The 19672-nt window shown below is 46.0% G+C and overlaps 4 protein-coding genes across 6 annotated transcripts; 2 read left to right on the top strand and 2 right to left on the bottom strand.

The window, feature by feature from the left end:
- Positions 1-113: 113 nt before the first annotated feature.
- On the bottom strand, positions 114-1970 carry LOC9645686 (reticulon-4-interacting protein 1 homolog, mitochondrial). 2 transcript variants are annotated; one of them, XM_024674619.1, is made up of 8 exons: positions 1722-1970; positions 1426-1653; positions 1160-1233; positions 902-1061; positions 732-851; positions 567-675; positions 293-515; positions 114-219 (listed from the first exon to the last, which is right to left on the bottom strand). In XM_024674619.1, the coding sequence occupies exons 1-7, from the start codon at positions 1914-1916 to the stop codon at positions 328-330; spliced, it is 1074 nt and encodes a 357-aa protein (XP_024530387.1). In that variant the 5' UTR covers positions 1917-1970; the 3' UTR covers positions 114-219; positions 293-327. The 2 variants fall into 2 exon arrangements, with proteins under 2 accessions (XP_024530387.1, XP_024530385.1); XM_024674617.1 differs by having other exon boundaries at positions 114-224.
- Positions 1971-2021: 51 nt separating this feature from the next.
- Positions 2022-7564, top strand: LOC9646287 (regulatory-associated protein of TOR 2). The gene is made up of 23 exons (XM_024674615.1): positions 2022-2646; positions 2712-2814; positions 2884-2966; positions 3021-3179; positions 3239-3355; positions 3411-3568; positions 3616-3764; positions 3820-3964; positions 4020-4098; positions 4148-4249; positions 4298-4381; positions 4449-4559; positions 4614-4952; positions 5000-5183; positions 5260-5736; positions 5790-6110; positions 6163-6286; positions 6335-6459; positions 6512-6657; positions 6703-6804; positions 6859-6944; positions 6995-7073; positions 7133-7564. Exons 1-23 carry the CDS (start codon positions 2113-2115, stop codon positions 7490-7492), a joined length of 4167 nt encoding a protein of 1388 aa, XP_024530383.1. The 5' UTR covers positions 2022-2112; the 3' UTR covers positions 7493-7564.
- LOC9645687 (ABC transporter G family member 11) lies at positions 7557-11208 on the top strand. Its single transcript, XM_024674616.1, has 10 exons — positions 7557-8740; positions 8811-8890; positions 8953-9414; positions 9480-9605; positions 9697-9825; positions 9898-10092; positions 10153-10239; positions 10293-10565; positions 10628-10735; positions 10795-11208. The coding sequence occupies exons 1-10, from the start codon at positions 8401-8403 to the stop codon at positions 11086-11088; spliced, it is 2094 nt and encodes a 697-aa protein (XP_024530384.1). The 5' UTR covers positions 7557-8400; the 3' UTR covers positions 11089-11208.
- A 1354-nt stretch (positions 11209-12562) lies between these two features.
- On the bottom strand, positions 12563-15316 carry LOC9645688 (uncharacterized protein ycf45). 2 transcript variants are annotated; one of them, XM_024675001.1, is made up of 11 exons: positions 15019-15316; positions 14747-14961; positions 14524-14674; positions 14274-14465; positions 14053-14215; positions 13832-13995; positions 13599-13775; positions 13426-13545; positions 13054-13368; positions 12834-12991; positions 12563-12755 (listed from the first exon to the last, which is right to left on the bottom strand). In XM_024675001.1, exons 1-9 carry the CDS (start codon positions 15301-15303, stop codon positions 13069-13071), a joined length of 1767 nt encoding a protein of 588 aa, XP_024530769.1. In that variant the 5' UTR covers positions 15304-15316; the 3' UTR covers positions 12563-12755; positions 12834-12991; positions 13054-13068. The 2 variants fall into 2 exon arrangements, with proteins under 2 accessions (XP_024530769.1, XP_024530768.1); XM_024675000.1 differs by having other exon boundaries at positions 12834-13006.
- Between the last annotated feature and the right edge of the window lie 4356 nt (positions 15317-19672).

The following is a 19672-nucleotide window of genomic DNA, read 5'->3' on the forward strand; positions in this document are numbered from 1 at the left end:
GAATCTCTCGAGAAACAGCTTGACAAAGTCCTGGAAAAAGCCACTTTTAACTTCTCCAGAAGAGAATCTCTAGAGAAACAGCTTGACTTTTAACTGAAAGGAAGCGTTGGCGATTTCTGGAAGATGGATTTATTTGCAAAGAACCTGGACGACGAGAGCTCTCTATACGTAAACTCTGGACAAAATGTACAAACTGCTGGGGCTGAGCGTCGGAGTCGACTACTCTGATCAAGAAAAAAAACACATGAAGAGATTTTAGAGCTCTGACAAGGTAGAGAACAAAACAATTTACCTTGTGTAAGTGCATTATTTGGAAAAATCCTTTGCTTACTCCTGCTGGACTTGGAGCACCACTTTGCCCTGTGAATCCTTGTTTTCTCTCGCCGTTTGAGCTTTCGCGGCTTCATCCAAACTGAAAGTTTCTCCGACTGGGATCTTGAGGCGTCCTTCTTTCGCAAGCCGAGCTATTTGTTCCAGGCCTTCGGCATCCGTCCTCATGATTATCCAAGAGTAGTCTGCGCAGGCTCGAATGTTAAAACGTATGCTGAGGAGAGATCAAGCTTTACCAATGCCATGCGACTGAGTGTACTGCATTCGCTTCCGCAAGAGCGTCGCTGTCGCAATGCCGCCTCCAACAATGAGGCCGTATTTGTCTGCCAGTTTCACCGCTTCTCCCTGCGACGAGTGCTTCGTTTGAGCACGAGGAGGCTATAATCTAAAAAGAGATTCACCTGCAGCGTCATGTAGTGACCACCACGCTTCAGCACGTTAACTCCAAGTGCTTCTGTGGTCTCCACACCGATTGTGTCAAGTACAGCATCGAATCGCCAGGTAAGTTGCTCTCTTGTGTTCTGGAAGCGTAGACGTTATTCGAAAGCTTTGTAGTAAAGGTGGATTATACCTCGGAAGTGTAGTCCACGATAAGCTCGGCGCCAGCTTCCCCGACGCGACTACAACTTCGTTTGCCACAAGTGGCAGCCACCGAGCAGCCAGCAGCTCGAGCGAGCTGAATGGCTGCTAAGCCGACCGCGCCTCCCCCGCCCATGATCAGCACCTTCTGCCTGCACCCCAAAGTCTAAGATTGCAACTGCAACAGCCATATCACAACGAAATGATAAAACCTCTGCTCTCTCATTCATGCTACACGCAGAACGTTTACCCGCTCTTCATTCTGGCAGTGCTCCACAGTGCTCGCCACGCAGTCAGTGCGGCAAAGGGAATGGCAGCTGCTTCCTGGCACATAGACACAGCAGCGTTTAGTCGACAAAGCAAACAAGTGCAAAGTCAACAAAGCAAGGAGAAAAACAACGCTAACACGAAGAAACAGCTAGAAAACGGAACAGCGAAGCATGGAACCAAACTTCGCGAAGAAACAGCAAGAAACCAGCAAAAGGAAAAAAAAAAAAAAAAAAAAACATCACATACCACATGAGTGAGTGACTTTGGCTTGAGGGCAAGCTGTTCCTCTTGGAGTATCGCGTAGTCACTGTAAGTACCTCGCACAGCAGTCGGATGAAGCGCTCCAAAGACATGCTGGCCTACGTGGAGCCGCTTCACTCCATTGCCGATGGCCACAATCTCTCCACTCACATCTCTTCCCAGAACGATTGGAAGAAGAGGCTGGAAAAGAGACCTCCCGTATCCTTCTCTCATCTGTGACAAACAAACAGTAGTTAGATAAATTTCTGGTGGAGATTGCTACACGCTCGATCGTTTCTTACCTTGATATCCAGAGGATTCACGCCGGCGGCGACCGTGCGGACAAGCACTTCCTCGGCCTCCAAATGCGGCACGGGCACATCCTTGCGCAGCTCCAAGACCTCGGGGCCGCCGAATCGCGGCAGCACGACCGCCCGGCATGTCGAGATGCTCCTGCTGTGGCCACGGCAGTAGGGCGAAGCGAGCCAGCGCCTCATGAATCGATCGCGCGGAAGAGGAGGAAGAAATTTAGGGTTTATGGCAACTGAGCAAACAGAGCTAAAAACCCCGTGTCGGGTTTAGGGTTGAGGAGAAGAAAGCGGAGAGAGCGAGATAGGGGGGAAAAAAGAGAGAGCGCGCCGACGATGATGGCGATGGCGATGGCGATGGCGCTGTGTGTCGCGGAGATTGGCAATGGCAGCAGCGGCATCGGCCAGGTTTTGCAGACAAGCGCTCCCCAGCTTGTGCGATAATGCTGCCAATGGTTTCAGATGGGAGCGTGTGGGCGGCGCTGCCCTCCTCCTCTTCCTCGTCCCTGGCCGTCGCTGCGATACTCTCGGCAATCTTCTCGCATCGCTACTTCACCATGCTATGCTCAACCCTTGGGATAGGAGTCGTATCGTCGTCCGTGACTTAGAACAGGGAAGAGATTCCGACGCGCGTGGCGCTTGTACAGAGAAGGGGAAGGAAACGAATTTGTTGGATGGGATCAGTGCTGGAGGAGAATGTCCGATGATGGAGATCGCTACTCCCGATGATACAGAACCGGGCCAAAATGCGGGGCCGTCGCCCCCAGGTGAAGAAGACCAGCATGGCGACGAAGCTTGCGGTGTCTTCGCCCAGCACTGTACTTATCTCGCGGATCTTCGCCATCACTCGCTTCAAGCTTTGATCTCTTTCGGCCCTCCCGACACCGGGCTCTTGTCAAAATGGAGGATGAAAGACCGGGTACGCTGCTTCGGTTAAGAAAAAAGCTTAATCGGTTTGTATCCTTTCCGTCTCTTGCGTTTCAGATGAAGACTGTATCTGTAGCACTGGTCGTATGTCTGAATATCGGAGTGGATCCACCTGATATAATCAAGGTATCACCATGCGCAAGGATGGAGTGCTGGATAGGTATTTCTTTCTTCTTTTACTTTGATGTTTTTGCTGTTCCTTGTGTTTGATGGCTGTTTCTGTTGATAGATCCGTCATCTCTGGCGCCTCAGAAGGCTCTTGATACAATTGGCAAAAATCTGCAATCGCAGTATGCGCTCTGGCAGCCGAGGGTATGGCTATGCATGTTTTGCATTGAAGGGTTAAGTTCCAATACTTCCATGCAGGCCCGCTACAAGCTAGCGCTGGATCCTACAGCTGACGAGGTGAAGAAGCTGTGCTCACAGTGCCGGAAAAATGCGAAGTCGGACAGGGTCTTGTTTCACTACAACGGGCATGGTGTGCCTAAACCCACTGTCAATGGCGAGCTCTGGTTTTTCAACAAGGTAGGCGTGACGTAGCTGTTGCTCCTGGCTGGTTGATGGATGAAGCTCTTCTGTCACAGAGCTATACGCAATATATACCGCTCTCGGTTTATGAGCTGGAGTCTTGGCTTGGCGTACCGTCTATCTACGTTCTTGATTGCTCGGGCGCTGGTGTCGTTGTCAATGCATTTATCGAGGTAGAAAGGTTTGTCTTGACTGATTTGTTTTTCCGTGACATTTCTGTATGTATAGAGACCCGATTGGGCACTTGGGAGTTCATCAGTTTCGGCAAAAGACTGCATATTGCTTGCAGCCTGTAGAGCAACTGAAATGCTTCCGCAGAGTTCGGGAATGCCTGCCGACGTGTTCACAGCATGTTTAACGACTCCAATCAAAATGGCGTTGAGATGGTATTGCCTATGATTTCAGTTGGATTGCTTATACGTCTTCCATGCAGGTTTTGTTCGCGGTCTTTACTTGAGTTCGACCCTGAGCTGATTGACAAGATCCCTGGAAGTCAGAACGATCGGAAGACCCTCCTTGGAGAACTAAATTGGATCTTTACGGCAATCACCGATACCATAGCATGGAATGTGCTTCCTCCAGGTGCAAATCTCACTCTATATGTTTTGTTGTGTGTACTGATTTAGAATGTATGCAGACCTGTTTCAACGATTGTTTCGACAGGACCTTTTGGTGGCTACCCTCTTCCGAAACTTTTTACTGGCAGAACGGATTATGCGATCCGTGAACTGCTCTCCTGCTTGTTACCCATGCTTGCCTTTGACACATCAGCACTCAATGTGGTAAGCAAGCATACTGAATCTTATGTGGACTTGAACGCTGACGTTTCTTAACAAGGTTTGCATGGGATATGGCTGCGGAAACCTGTCTTTCGCAACTTCCCTCTTTAGTCAAAGATCCAAATGCTGAATTTCAGGTATTGAGCATTATCCTTGTGAAAAAAGCTGAAAACGTGTCCTGCGCAGCCGAGTCCATTTTTTACGGATCAGTTGACAGCGTTCGAAGTATGGCTTGAGCACGGATCAGCGAGTAAAAGACCACCAGAGCAGCTTCCAATAGTTCTTCAGGCAATTGTCCACGTTGCTTATCCTAAGCCTTTTTTGTGTTTTCAACAGGTTCTTTTAAGTCAATCTCATCGTTTTCGGGCTTTGGTACTTTTAGGAAGGTTCTTGGATATGGGGGCATGGGCTGTGAACCTGGTATGTATATGTTTAATTTCTTTTGTTTGTGTATAAATCCCTTGATTGATTTTATTTTCGTTTTCAGGCTCTTTCGGTTGGCATTTTCCCTTACGTGCTTAAGCTGCTTCTGACAACCGCCACTGAACTTCGGCAAATTTTACTATTTATTTGGGCCAAAATTCTTGCCCATGACAAGGTAATGGCATTACTGAGCAGTAGATTGCATCCTGCTTCTTGAACTGTTTTGCAGTCCTGTCAAGTTGATCTGGTTAAAGATGGTGGGCACAAATATTTTATCAGATTCCTGGACAGTCCAGACGTGTACGCTGAACAACAGGCAATGGCAGCTTTCGTTTTATCAGTTATTATCGATGGACTTCCTCGGGGCCAAATTGAATGCTTTCAATCTGGATTGATCGACATTTGCTTGAGACATATCGTTCCTGCACGTGGAGAACCGTTGCTCATGCAGTGGTTGTGCCTGTGTGTTGGTAAGATCTGGGATGGTTTCGCCAAAGCACAGCTGCTAGCTCTTCACACAAATGCGTCTTCCACGCTAGCACAACTCCTGTCCGAGCCTCAACCAGAGGTATACATTGGAAAAGCTGACTTTGTCTGACTTTATAATTTTCACAGGTTCGTGCCGCAGCAGCTTATGCTCTGGGAACGATAATAAAGGCTAAGAGCGTTAACGAAGAGGATTCGGCCCTTGATGACGACGACGAAGAGGCTAGGCTTAGAATGGAACAGGATGTTATGAAGACATTGTTGAAAGTAGTAAACGACGGGAGTCCTCTCGTTCGGGCTGAACTTGCCATTGGTAAGGATTTTTCTATCTCTTTTCCTCACTAACATTGCAATTTGTATCCTCACTAACGTTGCAATTTGTATTTCAGCGTTGGCCAGATTAACTGTCAGACATGACCAGAATCTGCGATTTGCTGCCGCAGCGTACTTAAAGCCTCCGTCGAACCCCGGAATCATGGCTTTGGCAGGATTGAATTCCAACAGAACTCCGACGAGCAGTGTAAATATTTCCGGTCAGTTTTTCTTCTCTGGAAATGCTCGTGGTACCGCTTCGGCTCCTGCTTCACCGGAAGGTTTCAACTTCGTCGAGAATGAACTTATCAATGGGTTGATGCGGCCAAGAAGACTGCAAATGGAAGAGAGTGGCGTTTACGTTCGGTGCGTGGCAGCTGCTTATTCCCTGGTAAGGGATCCTTGCCCGTGGGTTGCTAAACTCGGCCACGAAGTTTTGAGGAGAATAGGTGTCGAAGCGTACGTCATGCAGACAGGCAAAACTCTCAAGTCCGGAGCCAAACAAGCCACCAGTGCTTTTCCACGTTCTTCTTCCTGGTTTGACAGCAATATAGGTGAGCAGGGTCACATGTTGTTACTTTTTACTGAGTCTTCGCCGATTTTGCAGGAAGTTTAACAATGCCATTCAGAGGTGCTTCCAGTTCTGCTAGTCCTCCGTCTAATTTGCTTTCGGGAAGTCCAATGAACATGAGACGCGTACCTTCTCTCGAGTTTCCTTCGGAAAGTGATTCCGGACTTGGTTCATCTCAAGTTCCCGCTTCGGACGATTTCAAAGAACTTCCAGAGTCTGTTTTATACAGGTGGAGCTGCGGGCATTTTGCTCGGCCTTTACTCGAGACTTCCCACGACGAGGAGGAAACGGCATTAATTGCCAGAGAAGCAAGGGAAAGGACTGCTTTAGAAGGAGCATCCAAATGCCGACATTCGAGTGAGTTTGAAACAGATTTCATCAGTTTTAATTTGGTATATGGTTTCTGCAGCTGTCAACGTAGTGACGTACCAAATGGCAACATGGGATATGAATTCTGAGTACGGTACCAAGGCTGTTCTCCTCCATCCATTTCTTCCGCTTGCTTGTACCGCAGATGACAATGAAACTATCAGGTGAGCATTGGTTGGAATTCTGAACTGGCATTTATGTTATGAAAGCAGAATTTGGAGTCACGAAGATGGATCTTTACTAAACGACTTTCACAATCACGAGTCGCATAGTAAGGGTTTTTCTCGGCTTTGCTTAATCAACGAGCTTGATGAGAGCTTGCTACTCGCAGCATCAAGTAGGATGAAATCACCGTGATTTTTTCTCGAACTGAAGTGTGCAATTCTCAGGCGACGGAAGCGTTCGAGTGTGGAGAGATTACCTTGTGAAAGGTGAACAGCAGCTTGCAACTGCTTGGCAGGCCATACAGGGTCACAGGCCTGGCGCTCGAGGAATTAACGCAGTTGTGGAATGGCAGCAATCGACTGGATATCTGGTATGCACTGCGTCCTTTAAATAGACATTACGATGGTCCTTGCAGTACGCGTCTGGAGATATTTCGTCGATCATGATATGGGACGTTGATGCCGAAACACTCGTGTTAAGGCTGCCTTCTCAACCCGATACAAGTGTTTCTGCGATGGTAAGACCGTGTTGCTAACTTATTCGCTTAGTTTTTAAGAAGTTCGTGTTCTAGGCTGCCTCGCTGATCCATAATGGCCTTTTTCTGGCGGGTTGTGGAAACGGGTCTTTCATGATGTTTGATGTTCGGAAGCAAGACAAGTAAGCTGTTTTTGGATTATTCCGATTGTGAGTTAACTGTGTCTTGACAGGCAAGTGTTCTCCCAGAAGGCGCATTTCCAGAGAGTCGCGGGCATAGATTTTGTCCAGTCAGGAATAGACACAACCGAGGTCTGGATAATCTGTCGCTCACACTCCTCAAGAATCCGTGACACGGATATCCTTTGCAGGTGGTCTCTGCATCTCAAGCCGGGGACATAAAAATATACGACGTCCGCAAGCTGGACCTCCCGGTCGTGAGTGTCGAGGCTCACAAGGGGCACTTAACGTCGCTGGCAGCGCACCGCTACGCGCCAGTCCTTGCCAGCGGCTCCTCCAAGCAGTCCATCAAAGTTTTCAGCGCGACCAGTGGCGACCAACTTAGCATGATACGCTACCACCAGAGCATCTTTGGGAAGAGTATCGGCCCCGTGAGCTGCTTGTCGTTTCACCCGTACAGCGTTCTCCTAGCTGCTGGTGCTTCCACAGACTCCATCGTTTCCATTTACGCCGAGGACGGTGCTGCCGCTAGTAACTCGTCCACCTCTTGAGGCCAGGCAGGGAGGAAAAGAGCGGCAAATGGCGCTCCTTTCTTTGTACAGAGTCTCTGCTCGCGCGGCCGCTCGCTCCTGCCGCTCCGAGCGTGACTTGTATTATAATTGCGAAGGTATACCAGCTGCTCATTTGATACCTGCTGTTGGTTTTTTCTTTAAATCCTTGACTTACTGAGAGTTTGATTCCACAATAAAACAGGTTTACTACTACTATATGCTCTACTTCTACTCGCTCGTTCTACCTCGGTGGCTGCGGTCTTTAAATAGTCTAAAGTTGACCCAGCATTTAATACCAGCACCAGCAAACTAGGCTCTTCTTCTGGGAAACTTTGGGAAAGATAAGAAGACCATCTCTTTCTTTCTCTCATCTTAATCTTCAGCGGTCACGAACGACGACGGGACCGAGTCCAGCTCTTGGTCACTTGCTGCTGCTACAAGTATAATGTGACTACGAGGAGACTGTGACTTAAGTTTTTGCTCCGGTCAACAGCAAGGTGCAGCATGGGTAGTGCATGATCAGCCAAGGTTGGTGACTGAGAGGAGCATAAGACAAAGACTTAGCCGGGGGTGTTTTGTCATCTCTCTCCTTCCAGAGATGGTATAAATATGCTCCTTCTATCGAGCTGGCTTGGGGGCACGACGAGCAGAGAAGAAGATATCCGATCTTGTGAAGCAAAGTTTTGACAGGGACTTTTTGAAAAGCTCTATGCTGCTCGTGAAGTGATCGGTATCAAGAAGATCTTGTCTCGTGGAAGAAGAAGAAGCCGCCTCTCTGAAGAGAAGGGACTCTTTTAAGTTCCCGGCTATTCGAGGAAGAAGAAGGCGGGATGGTAATCTCCAGCAACAGAAATCAGCAGTGAGAGAACTTCGACTTCAGGGTCAGTCTTGTCAAGGGGAACCGAGAAATGGAGCGAGCTGGTTCCGACGGGGTGATTTTCGCGAGCAAGTTTAGTACCGTTCCTGCTGCTGGTGATGGAATTGGAAGGGCGTCAACCGCCAACAGCAATGGTGTTGGTGCTAGCCCCCTTACGAGAACAGTGTGGAGGGCGCTCACAAAGCAGTCCAATGTCCAAGACTTCGTTGCAAAACTTACATGGACGGATTTAAGCGTCAACGTGTTGACGGACAAGGGAGCTTGCCGCACTGTTCTGGATAGTCTCACAGGCTTTGCGGAGCCCGGATCGCTGACCGTAGTCATGGGTCCTTCCGGATGCGGCAAATCAACTCTGCTGGATGCTTTAGCTGGTGAGTGGAAACTTGTTTTGAATTCGGTCTGTGTGTCTCACAAAAAAGCTCTTTTTTCGTTCTTTCTCAGGACGACTGGCCAAGAACGCTATTCAAACTGGAGACATTCTTCTCAACGGGCACAAAAGGAAGCTGTCATACGGGATTGCTGTGAGTTTTTTATTGTTTCTAAAGTTTTCTCTTCAATGTGCTAGATTTCTGCTGACAAACAGGCATACGTTACTCAAGATGACACGCTCATTTCTACACTCACCGTGCGAGAGACAATCTTCTACACATCCAGGCTCCGCCTTCCAGACGCAATGCCAAATTCGGAGAAGCAAGCAATTGTTGAGAGGGTGATAATAGAGATGGGACTACAAGACTGTGCGAACACACCGGTTGGAAACTGGCATTTAAGAGGACTGAGTGGTGGCGAGAAGAGGAGGCTGAGTATAGCAGTGGAAATACTCACTCGTCCGAGGCTACTCTTTCTAGACGAGCCGACCAGTGGCCTGGACAGTGCTTCAGCTTTCTTCGTAACAAGGACCCTTCGAAGGCTTGCTAGGGACAAGAGGACCGTGATTTGTTCCGTACATCAGCCCAGCAGCGAAGTTTTCCAGCTCTTTGACAATCTTCTTTTGTTATCAAACGGAAGAACTGTCTACTTTGGTCCGGCTGTCAATGCACAGCAAGTACGTATGCGCCAGTAGTCTTTCTCATCTTTTTAGTTTTCTTTTTGAATTGGTGCTTCGTGCAGCACTTTGCGAGTGTTGGATTTCCTTGCCCCCCGATGCGCAATCCTTCGGACCATTTTCTTAAAGCCATCAACGCGGATTTCGACAGAGTAAACGAATCGTTGAAGGAGTCCTGCCTCCCACACGAGGTAAGCATGCCTCCATGTCACATTCTCAACCAAATCCTTTCAAAATATTACCCACTCGTGAGTTGTTAACTTTGCCTTTTTCCCGTTCCAGGATGAGGAATCTGCCGATGTGTTTGAAACAACCACCACAGCCGAAGTGATCTCCGCTCTTCTCACAGCCTACGAATCCTCCGAGCAAGCCCAGTCTGTGATGGAACGGGTGGAAATAATGACCTTAGTGGTAAGTGAGTGGCTCACTTATTCCCTGGTTTACTCGACTAACAGTTTTATTTTGTTTTCTATCGATTGATAGAAAGGAGATTTTCTGGAGTCCAGTGGAAGCCAAGCGAGTTTCTGGATGCAGTGTGCTACTCTCACACGAAGGTCTTTCACCAACATGTCCAGGGACATGGGATATTATTGGCTCCGAGTTCTTGTCTACATACTACTGGCGATCTGCGTTGGAACCATCTTCTACCGGGTTGGAACAAGCTACGACTCTATATTCGTGAGTAAAAAACACACAGTTTGTTTCCTTTTTCTAACGGGGATGGAACAACTTTTCCAGGCTAGAGGCTCCTGCATGGGCTACCTGTGGGGATTCTTGACGTTCATGGCAATCGGAGGCTTTCCATCTTTCGTAGAAGACATGAAGGTCTGTGAAGCTTAAGCACTCCCAGAAGGCCTCATACTTTTTGGTTGTTCCAGGTGTTCCATCGAGAAAGATTGAATGGCCACTATGGAGTCGTCGCTTTCGTTGTTGGAAACACCCTGTCTTCTATCCCGTTCCTGCTCCTCATGTCGCTAACTTCCGGCGCCATCACTTACTACCTCGTTCAACTCCATCCGGGCGTCACTCACTTCCTCTATTTTGTTCTGGGCTTAGCGACGTGTGTGACGCTAGTGGAGGGGCTGATGATGGCCGTCGCGAGTGTAGTTCCAAATTACCTCATGGGGATCATTGTGGGAGCAGCAGTCCAGGTCAGAAAAATCACATCAAACTTTTGTCCCTGCTCATCCTTTATGCGCTTTTGTCCTTCCAGGCCGTTCTCATGCTAACTGGAGGCTTCTTCCGTCTACTAAGCGATTTGCCTAAGCCTGTGTGGCGATACCCAATCTCCTACTTAAGTTTCCACAGCTACGTTCTTCAGGTGAGGAGTTCTTTCCATTTTCCAGGCCCGGTTTCTAAAGTTTCTACTCGTTCTTCCAGGGAATGTATCAGAACGATTTCCTTGGCATCCAATTCGATAGCAAGTACCCGTTCCTCCCCAAGATCAATGGCCGAGACATCCTCATCAACAACGACGTGGATATGAGCCGGACAAAGTGGGACAACCTGGGCGTGCTGGTAGCCATGGTCGTGGGATACAGGCTCCTTTTTTTCGTGATGATCAAGCTCAGCGAGGACGTAGTTCCACACCTCCGAGCCTTGCGCGCCAAGCACAACGCGAAGAAGGCCACTGCTATAAACAGCCAGCCGGATCCATCCTTCTCGCATGCGTGAAAAAAGCTTTTGTTTCAGCTTCCTTGGTTGACCAATCTTCTCAAGGGAAAAAATTATTTGGAGGACGATACAAGTTGTGCTTAACAATAAAAAGTAAAAAGACTTTAAAAAATGGAAATTCAAATGGCTTGCTTAATCATGAGATCCCAGCTCCACAACATGGATCAATACTTTTTTGCTAATTATAGTCTTATTGCATAGCTATGAGGATCATCCTTTGCACACGTGCACTTCAAGGACTATGCTTTAAGGTCTTCCTGTCACTTTGCTTGATCCACTATTCATTTATTCATATGGTCTCATGCTTCATGGTGGGCGGTGGGGGGTAAACAGTAGATCCTGACTTTGATAGAGTTTTCACCATGACCTGAGTAAGGAGTGTGATGTTGCAGGTAGCAAAAACAACAGAGCCACAAGCCAAAGCCAAGCCTAGCCGAACTCACCAAGGTGGACCTGAAAAAGATTTAGAAATGCTGTTTTTGCAGTTGTAGTTGCAATGCTCCCACCGTTGCTGTCCATATTGATCTTGGATGCCTCTGCTCCGTGCTCCATGTAATCTTGAAGTTTAAGCTCTATACTCCATGATGAAAATCTTTGCACTCTTATTGACAAGAAGCTTTCTTTTCCTTTCTTCGTCAATTTTAAACCAATATTTACAGGTTTTTTTAAGAAAATAAAAGTTTTGTAAGTGTTTCTTAAAGTGCCAAGCAAAACAAAGCTATTTGGAAGAAGGTGGCATAGCTTGATGCCCGAGCTTGTGGGACAAATCCTTGGCAGACTCCCACTTTTGAGGAAAGAAGCGGTGGACGAGCCCAGGTTCCGGAGGTGCCTCAGCTTGACGACGTTCCCGACTGTTTATGCGCCATAACTCGTCACAGGCTGGAAAACTCTACGTTGGGAATTCTTTTGTGTGGGAGGAAATCCCAACTTGGAATTCTGGGACATGCCAAGGCCCGTCCTCTTGGAGCAGCAGTACAAGATCGTGGTGTGGTTGTGGGATGGTGATATCCACACCTTCACTCGTGGCCAAGCGGCAGTCGCTTCAGTGGGTGAACCATGGCCCGTCATAGAAAACAAGTTGGCTTCTTTGGCTTCCTTCCATACCCACTTGATCCAGTTTGATGTCGCAACCAACAGTTTGCATATACAAATCTACGTCTCAATGTCAACGCCGGTGAGGCCGTCTGCCTTGCTAGTTGGAGGGGAAGCCTCTCAACGTGGAACTCAAGTGTAAGTTTGTAATTGAGGAGATTTCTGTGGGAACTGGTGAGATGATAGTGCATGTGAGCACTTATTCCGTACCTCCTAGACCGGATTTATGTCTCTCCTTCCGTTGTCATACTGGTAACTATTTGAATTTTGAAGGACGTGGAAGGTATCCTAGGTTCAATAAGTCATTCTGGTATGATCTAGATGCAGGTACTTGGACTGAAACAAATACAAGCCTTCCTTGGATGTGTAGGATTCCAGCTGATATAAAATACCAAATATAATTTCTATATCAACCACGTAAAAGGTTTGTAATCATTAATTTTGCTGCATATTAAAGGAAAAATCGGTCAACTCGAGATCTTGGCCACTTACAATCCCCTCAAGAAAGGTAGTCTAGTCCCTCGAGCTCGTTGATATATTTTTGCGTTATCTGTTTTGACGTTGTTCGTCATCAGCTGCACCAGGAACAAAACACGAAGTGAGGCTTTTTGGCAAGCTTTTCAAAAGCAAGTGGAGAAATTTTTCTTTCACACCTTGTGTAGGTGCAGGATCCCCTCGAGTATTCTAAGGAGGTGATCATTGACGCGGTTCCTCTCCACTGCTGGGATTGCTGTCAGTTCGAGTGCAAAGGTACTTGCGGTTTGGTTGTCTTTCCTTTGAGACAATGCGCAGGCGACAAGCTTGTTATCAACTGGATTAGCTCCTCCTGGAAAATTTTGTAAATCTTATCCGACTAAAACGAGTAATGTGTACCTTAGAGTTCCATTTTTAATCTTCCAGAAAATCAGTTGGTAGCAATGGAAGCTTGGAAACGCTCGTTCCACCTTGAACTCGGCCCTGAGATGATTCTTCCTTTGTATTGTTACTGCTCGAGGATTGCCGAGAACCTTGCTGTAGAAGTGGCAGGATTCTCAGCCGTACTTTGGGCTCAATGCCTGAAGTTTCCGATGCGAGCTGGTAGCTCTCGGCTAGACGTATCTGGAGTGCTGTGATTCCTGCGGACCTTGGAAGTAGCTCCACTGCTTGGCCTTTAGCAATGACAATTTGCTCAATTGCAAGCCTCGCTTCCTGTGTAAAATAGCAATCATGATTATTTGTAAACAGCAGTTATTCCAGAATTCGTACCTCTAGAGCGTCGATCTCATCCTCAACTTTAGATTTCCTGGTTGATGACGAAGTTCCTCTAAGCATTTCCATTTCCAGGACAGCTCTTGTTGCTCGGATCATTTGAGCTAGAGTGTTTGCCTATGAGATAAAAGCTGAAGTACATAAAACATGCACATTTTAGTAGAGTTCACCTTGATTGCAAAGACTGGAAGTTGTCGAAACTTGGCAATGTTTCGCACCCATACATTCTCTCGCAGCTTTGACCGTAGCGTTAACACGGCGTCTGCTGCACCTATGTCAGAAGCAACACCGATTGTTTCTTCCAGTTCGAGAACCTCAATGGCCTGCTTGAGCAACTCCTCCGAAATCTGGAACAAAACATATAATGTTAAGCGAAAAACGTAATGTTCAGGTGTAGACAAACCTGGTATGGATACAAGGAAAAGAGTTTGCCCTCACTTCCATTGTCTTGGAGCTTCTTAAAAAAATCTTTGTCCTCATTCTCGATTTGATTCAATACCGGCAGTTCTTCTGGAGCAGTCCCTTCTTTGTCCTTCATGTTTCGAATTTCTATAGAAGGGGATCGTCCTGTATAATAGTATTACGTATTAGCTACCGTAAAGAGATTACAAAGATTATATTTACCAGCGAGAAGAGCGTCTATTGTTGCCGTCAAACTGTGATGTATTCTCCACTCAGTTCGAGAAGCCATTTCAATCGCAGTGCTAAAAGCGGGAGGTCCCTTCCTTTCCAAAACACTCTTTTGGACTCCCCTCCTGCGAGCTTCATCGTCACCCAGCGTCACACTCTATAACAAAACAAGATCCTCGCGTCATGGGAGCCATGCAATGCCACTTTGACAGTACCTGAATGCCACCGACAAGAATTTCCAGCGAAGGATTCTTTATCAGATTCTCGACGCTGGTTCCATGAGCAGTAGCAACCAGCTGCACGCCTCGCTGGGCAATTGTCACCGCTGCTGCAGCCTCAAGCTCGGTACCGATCTCGTCAATCACGATCGTCTCCGGCATATGATTCTCCACAGCCTCGATCATTATCTATGCAAAACCTTCTTGTGCTCTAGAAACAAACAATAATAAAGGACCCAAGACTTACCTTGTGCTGGAGACCAACGTTGGTGACTTGCATTCTTCTGGCACGGCCGATTCCCGGGTGTGGGATATCTCCATCGCCAGCAATCTCATTCGAGGTGTCCACAATCACAACTCGACGATCGTAATCGTCGGCAAGCATCCGGGCCACCTCCCTGACTAGTGACGAAAGAGAAAGAGGGAAAAATCAAAACCATACATGCAAGGAAGAAAGAAAGAACAAGTACCTGATGGCCGTTGTCTTGCCCACGCCAGGAGGTCCCATTAGCAGCAAAGAAGCTCCACTGCTCACGAGATCTCGAGCCATCTCGGCGCTTCCAGTCACGGCACGCCCCACTCTACAAGTGAGACCAACGATCCGGCCTCCGCGATTGCGAATCGCGCTAATCCGGTGGAGCGTCCGGTCGATTCCAGCGCGGTTATCATCCGCGAAATCCCCGACCTAGAGAATTATTTCAATCAATCACAAGACTTCTTGCTTCTTTGATCGATCGCGTACCATGCAAATCGCGTCCTCCAGGTCGGCGATTGTCACCGGCTCCTGCGAGATGGACCAGTCCCCGCTCGGGAAGCGAGCGATCGGTCGGCGGCCAAGATCGAGAACAATCTCGACAATCTCCTCCAGCTGCGGGTGATTCTGGACGCTACGCTCCAATCTCTCGGGAAGAACGCTGAGAAGCTGCTGGAGCTCGCATCGCCTGGAAAACACGGCGTGGGCATTTGCGGCAATGGCTGCATTGGCACAAGAGACATAGCCCCCAAACGAGAGACACAGAGCAGCCATAGCCAAATCCCCTGTTTTTAGGGTTCTTGGCTATATTTAGGGCACTAGATGAAAGCGTATCACCTTTAAGGGTGAAATTTAAGGAATCTCTTGGCTTTATTTAGGGCACTAGATGACCTTTAAGGGGGAAATTTAAGGAATCATGCCACTCTGGAAAGATTTCGTGGGGTGACGATCACAGCGCAGGCACTTGAAGAGGAATTATATTTGGAGGTCGACTGGAGACCCTCTTTGTTTCTCGTGTTTCGAAGGGCACTGGGTCTTATGCCTTCCGGACGGGGCTTGTTTGTCACGTTTATGGATACAAATGCTGAAGTTGCTCGAGAGCTATATCCTACGGGGAAGCATGAAGATGAATTATACACGCCAATACATATTATAGGATCTAGCGATGTCTTCAGCAAGACTCCATCGCTCCGATTCGACGTTACAGAGAACGAAAACCTGTTCAAGCATGGGAGGATGCATTCCAAGCTTTCCGGAGGCATGAAAGTGGAGGACTGCTGGGATTTGCGAAGTATAAGCTGATTGGTTGCTAGGAACAGCATAGTGTAAGTACGAGTCTGACCTTTCCTGCTTGACAAGCTCGGACAGGACATCTAAAGCGGGACTTGTCATCATGCATAAGACGTGCCGCTGCCTTATAGGGGGCTTGCTGGGGGAACGATTTCTGGACGACGTGGGTGACTACCTGCAGCAGCTTGGAGACCGAAGGACTGCATTCCTCGTAAGTTTCGTCATTTCAATCACTTCGTTCCGTGCGCAAAGGGTGTCAAGCTTTCCACGCAGAAACTGTGAAACTTTGGGTTCATAAAGCTGCATTAGTATACAGACTGCCAGAGGAGTTCGCAAGTGACATGGGATTTCCTTGGGTGGAGTTTGACGGAAATCCTTGGTCTGCGAAGGGCAGAATTTTGATGACTAAGTTGCGTTGATTATGAATCTGAAATACACTTATCCGTTCCTGAAAGGTGATGTTATCCAGAGCCTGACCGCTTGCTAACTATTTGCAGATCCTGACGTTCTCAATGCGGAGGACTTTGGTCAGGCAGAGAATGTATGTCGTTTGTGCTTGTGATACAATATAATGTGAATTCAATAATCCTTATTACAAGTTTAAAACATACATGTTCTTAAACTATCCTTTTTAACTTGAGCCCTTTATCTCATTATTTATTATCAATGCTGCTGAAAAAGCACGAGACAGACGTCCCTATGCAGAGATCCCAAGCCCAAATAATAATAATAATAATAATAACAGCTATTTCAAGTCACAAGGACCCACAAAAGGCATCAAACCATCTTATCTACTGTTGGTGTGGAGTGCAGGTTTAAGGATAGCAAGCACCTCATTGTGGAAGTTTGTGGTGGCAGTGAGGTACTCACAAAGTGGCTGATGTTGCCATTGCTAAAGGAAGAGAGGGAGGGGCAGCTCAAAATTGAGGAGTAGTTCTTTGTCCTGTTGTTGTCTGTAAAGCATTTAAGAAGCAGGAATGGGACAAAGTCCAATGGCAAGTGCCTCTTCTAGTGATATCAACGTTGTGTTTCCTGGACAAGGATCTCCTCAATGTCATGCCTCCACATCATGTCTTGATCATTTCATACATTAATTAATGCCACCTGTAGCATTTGTAGTGTGGAACGTCCATCTTGTACTGCCGAGGATGACATGAAGGTTCATTATATCAAGGACTAGCAGCTTATGTAAATCCCTTCGTCTCATGCTTCTTACCAGAAGACCATGTAAACAGCATATGAATGAGAAGTTGGCATTTCTAAGTTCATGCTCAAGTCCACATAAATCAAGATGGAGCATAAACTGCTTATCAATGTCCATTATAAGATTACAAAAGCAGGTGAAATTCCTGAATTTTTATTATTATTAGTACATGTTAAGATCATTAGTGCCCAGGCAATTGCACATCTTGCACATTGCATATAAATAGGCATGCTGTCTTTCGTCGAACAGGAGCACGACATTGCAATCACACAAATATGAGATATCAAAATAAAAAGACTATATCTTGCCCTTAAATAGTTGCCAGAGTGGAACGCTCTTGTGAACGTTTTATGTTGCGATCTTTTAAGCTTCCTTCGCTGAACCACAATTGAATCAAATTTCCAAGTCAGAAAAGAGCAGCATTGTGCAGTACCTGATGAACAAAAGTTGAAGTTTTCTTCCTTGGCACTCTAAGCTTTTGCATGCTTCGAGAACTTTGTTGTACTCTTGGCCAGAACGGGTGGCTAATGCCTGGCTATCAAAATGAAAAAGCAGAATAAAAATCAGTGGAAGAATTTTGGAGGTAATGTGAATAACCTGTGAACAAAAAGTGGCTCAGTTTTTGTGTTGTTTCAACTCTATAATCACTATCACATTTCTTATCCTCTACCAAAATCCAGCCTATCACCCTACAAAGAATATGTGTCCACGATGACCATAAGAAAAAATAGAGAGAAGAAACCACTTTCATAAGCAATGAACTTGAAATAAGATTTTCTTCTTACTTTGGATGGAGCTCTTGCTTCGTCTGTGAGAGACTAAGGAGCAATCTTGCTAGAACCAGTCGTCATATTATGTACAGCACCTCTGGTGGTTGTTATATCATGACAACAAATATGAATATTTTTAGTTAGAAAAACAAGAAATAAAGTACCTTAATTTAATCCATTAAGACTCTAGTGAAGATGAGCTAGTGCACTTGTCTCGTGTGGGAGGCAAGGTAACACACTTTAACCTTATATTACATTAACACTCTTTTTCAACTATTTTCAAGATTTAGTGATTATTAGTTATTTTGCAACTAGTAATTACTCATAGACTTTGTTGAGGATTATTTAACATTTGCTTCACTCAATGAAGGTTCTTTCTCTCTCTGTCTCTCTCTCTGTCTCTCTCTCTCTGTGTGAGAGATTATTTTTAAATCTAATCATCCACAATTGATCAATTCAGGCCTTGATCTGTTCAGCTCCTCTAGCCACAATGGTATATGTACGGGTAGCTATAATTTCTGCAAGCTCGCAGTGGACACAGCTTTTTTTCTTTATAATTGTGCGGAATAACTGGTTAGCCAATGTTCATCAACACACACTTCATGTAGTTATGGTTAGTTTGAAGGTCGATGGATATGTTCTAGACCAGCTGCCTTCAATCAAGCCGTCCAACATAGGAACTTGAGTAGTTGCAATGGGTCTTTGCATCTGCATTTACTTAGATCTCAAGTGTACACATAGTGGTTATCATTGGATCATCTCTTGAGCAGTTGAAATGATCGTCGCATGGACAAGATGGTTGCAGACATCAAATCCCTTTGCCTGCTGCTGCTGCTGGTTGTTTGTGTGTTTCCCCATCTCAAAGTCAATGATCACAAGAGAAAAGAATAGATTGCATGCAAAGCACTAGTTATTTTGTGGCAAGCTAAGTAACACTCTGGAAGCAGCACTAATAGCTGAATGATGGATCTTATAGAGATCCAAACAGATCTCATGAGCTGTACTGGATTAAATCATGAGAAATACAAGGAAAGAGAGAACAGGAAGAAGAAGAAAGAAAGAGGAAGAGAGAAAGAACTATGATAAAATGTGGTATGCTTCCCCCGGTATGTTTCCTTCCACCTTGTCTAGTTGTACAAAGCTTTGCCTCCACAGATCACTCCTAACAGATCTCTTGGTCCCTAATGTGATTGATACAAAGTTCGAGACATTGCCATGGCTTAAAGAAGGACAACATGCAAATTCTTGTGACAAGTCACATACACAATACCTAGCAAGAAGTCACAAAAAATCATGCAAAAGCAGCTCGCTGCAATTCCAAAAGTGTGTTCCAGATTCCTCAGTGACATTTTTTAAAGCTTTATACATTAGTAGACCTTAAATCTTCATTCTCAGGCAAGAAAATATATCTTTTGCAGATCCCCTATCAACCTCGTAAAATGATCACCTACAATCCAGAAAAAGAGTTTGTTCAAGCAATTTGGCTGCTGTGTCCCCTCTGATCAATGGTATTGGACAGCCAGCTTGTGATGATACATTGTTGGGTATTGGCATCTGTGAGACTTTGATCACCATAACCGTAACAAAGGTCTTGAACACCCATGAAGAGAGAAGTTTAAAAGTAGGGCAATCTCATACCTTGTATGACAAGAGGATGCTGTAGAGAACAAGTGTTAAAAACACTTAAAATACCAAATCAATCACCATGCCACTTATTAAAACATTTCTGAACTTTAAATAGTATTTATTAATATTGAAATGGGATTTTGGCAGGTTTATATTGAAATTTAAAAAAATTCTCTTTATGAAAATAATTCTTTACTTAAAGCATTATAATAATTAATGTTTTTTACTATCTCAAGGTCTTATAAAATGTTGT

This window comes from Selaginella moellendorffii, unplaced genomic scaffold (genome assembly GCF_000143415.4).
Source record: "Selaginella moellendorffii unplaced genomic scaffold, v1.0 SELMOscaffold_13, whole genome shotgun sequence".
Classification (NCBI taxonomy): Eukaryota; Viridiplantae; Streptophyta; class Lycopodiopsida; order Selaginellales; family Selaginellaceae; genus Selaginella; species Selaginella moellendorffii.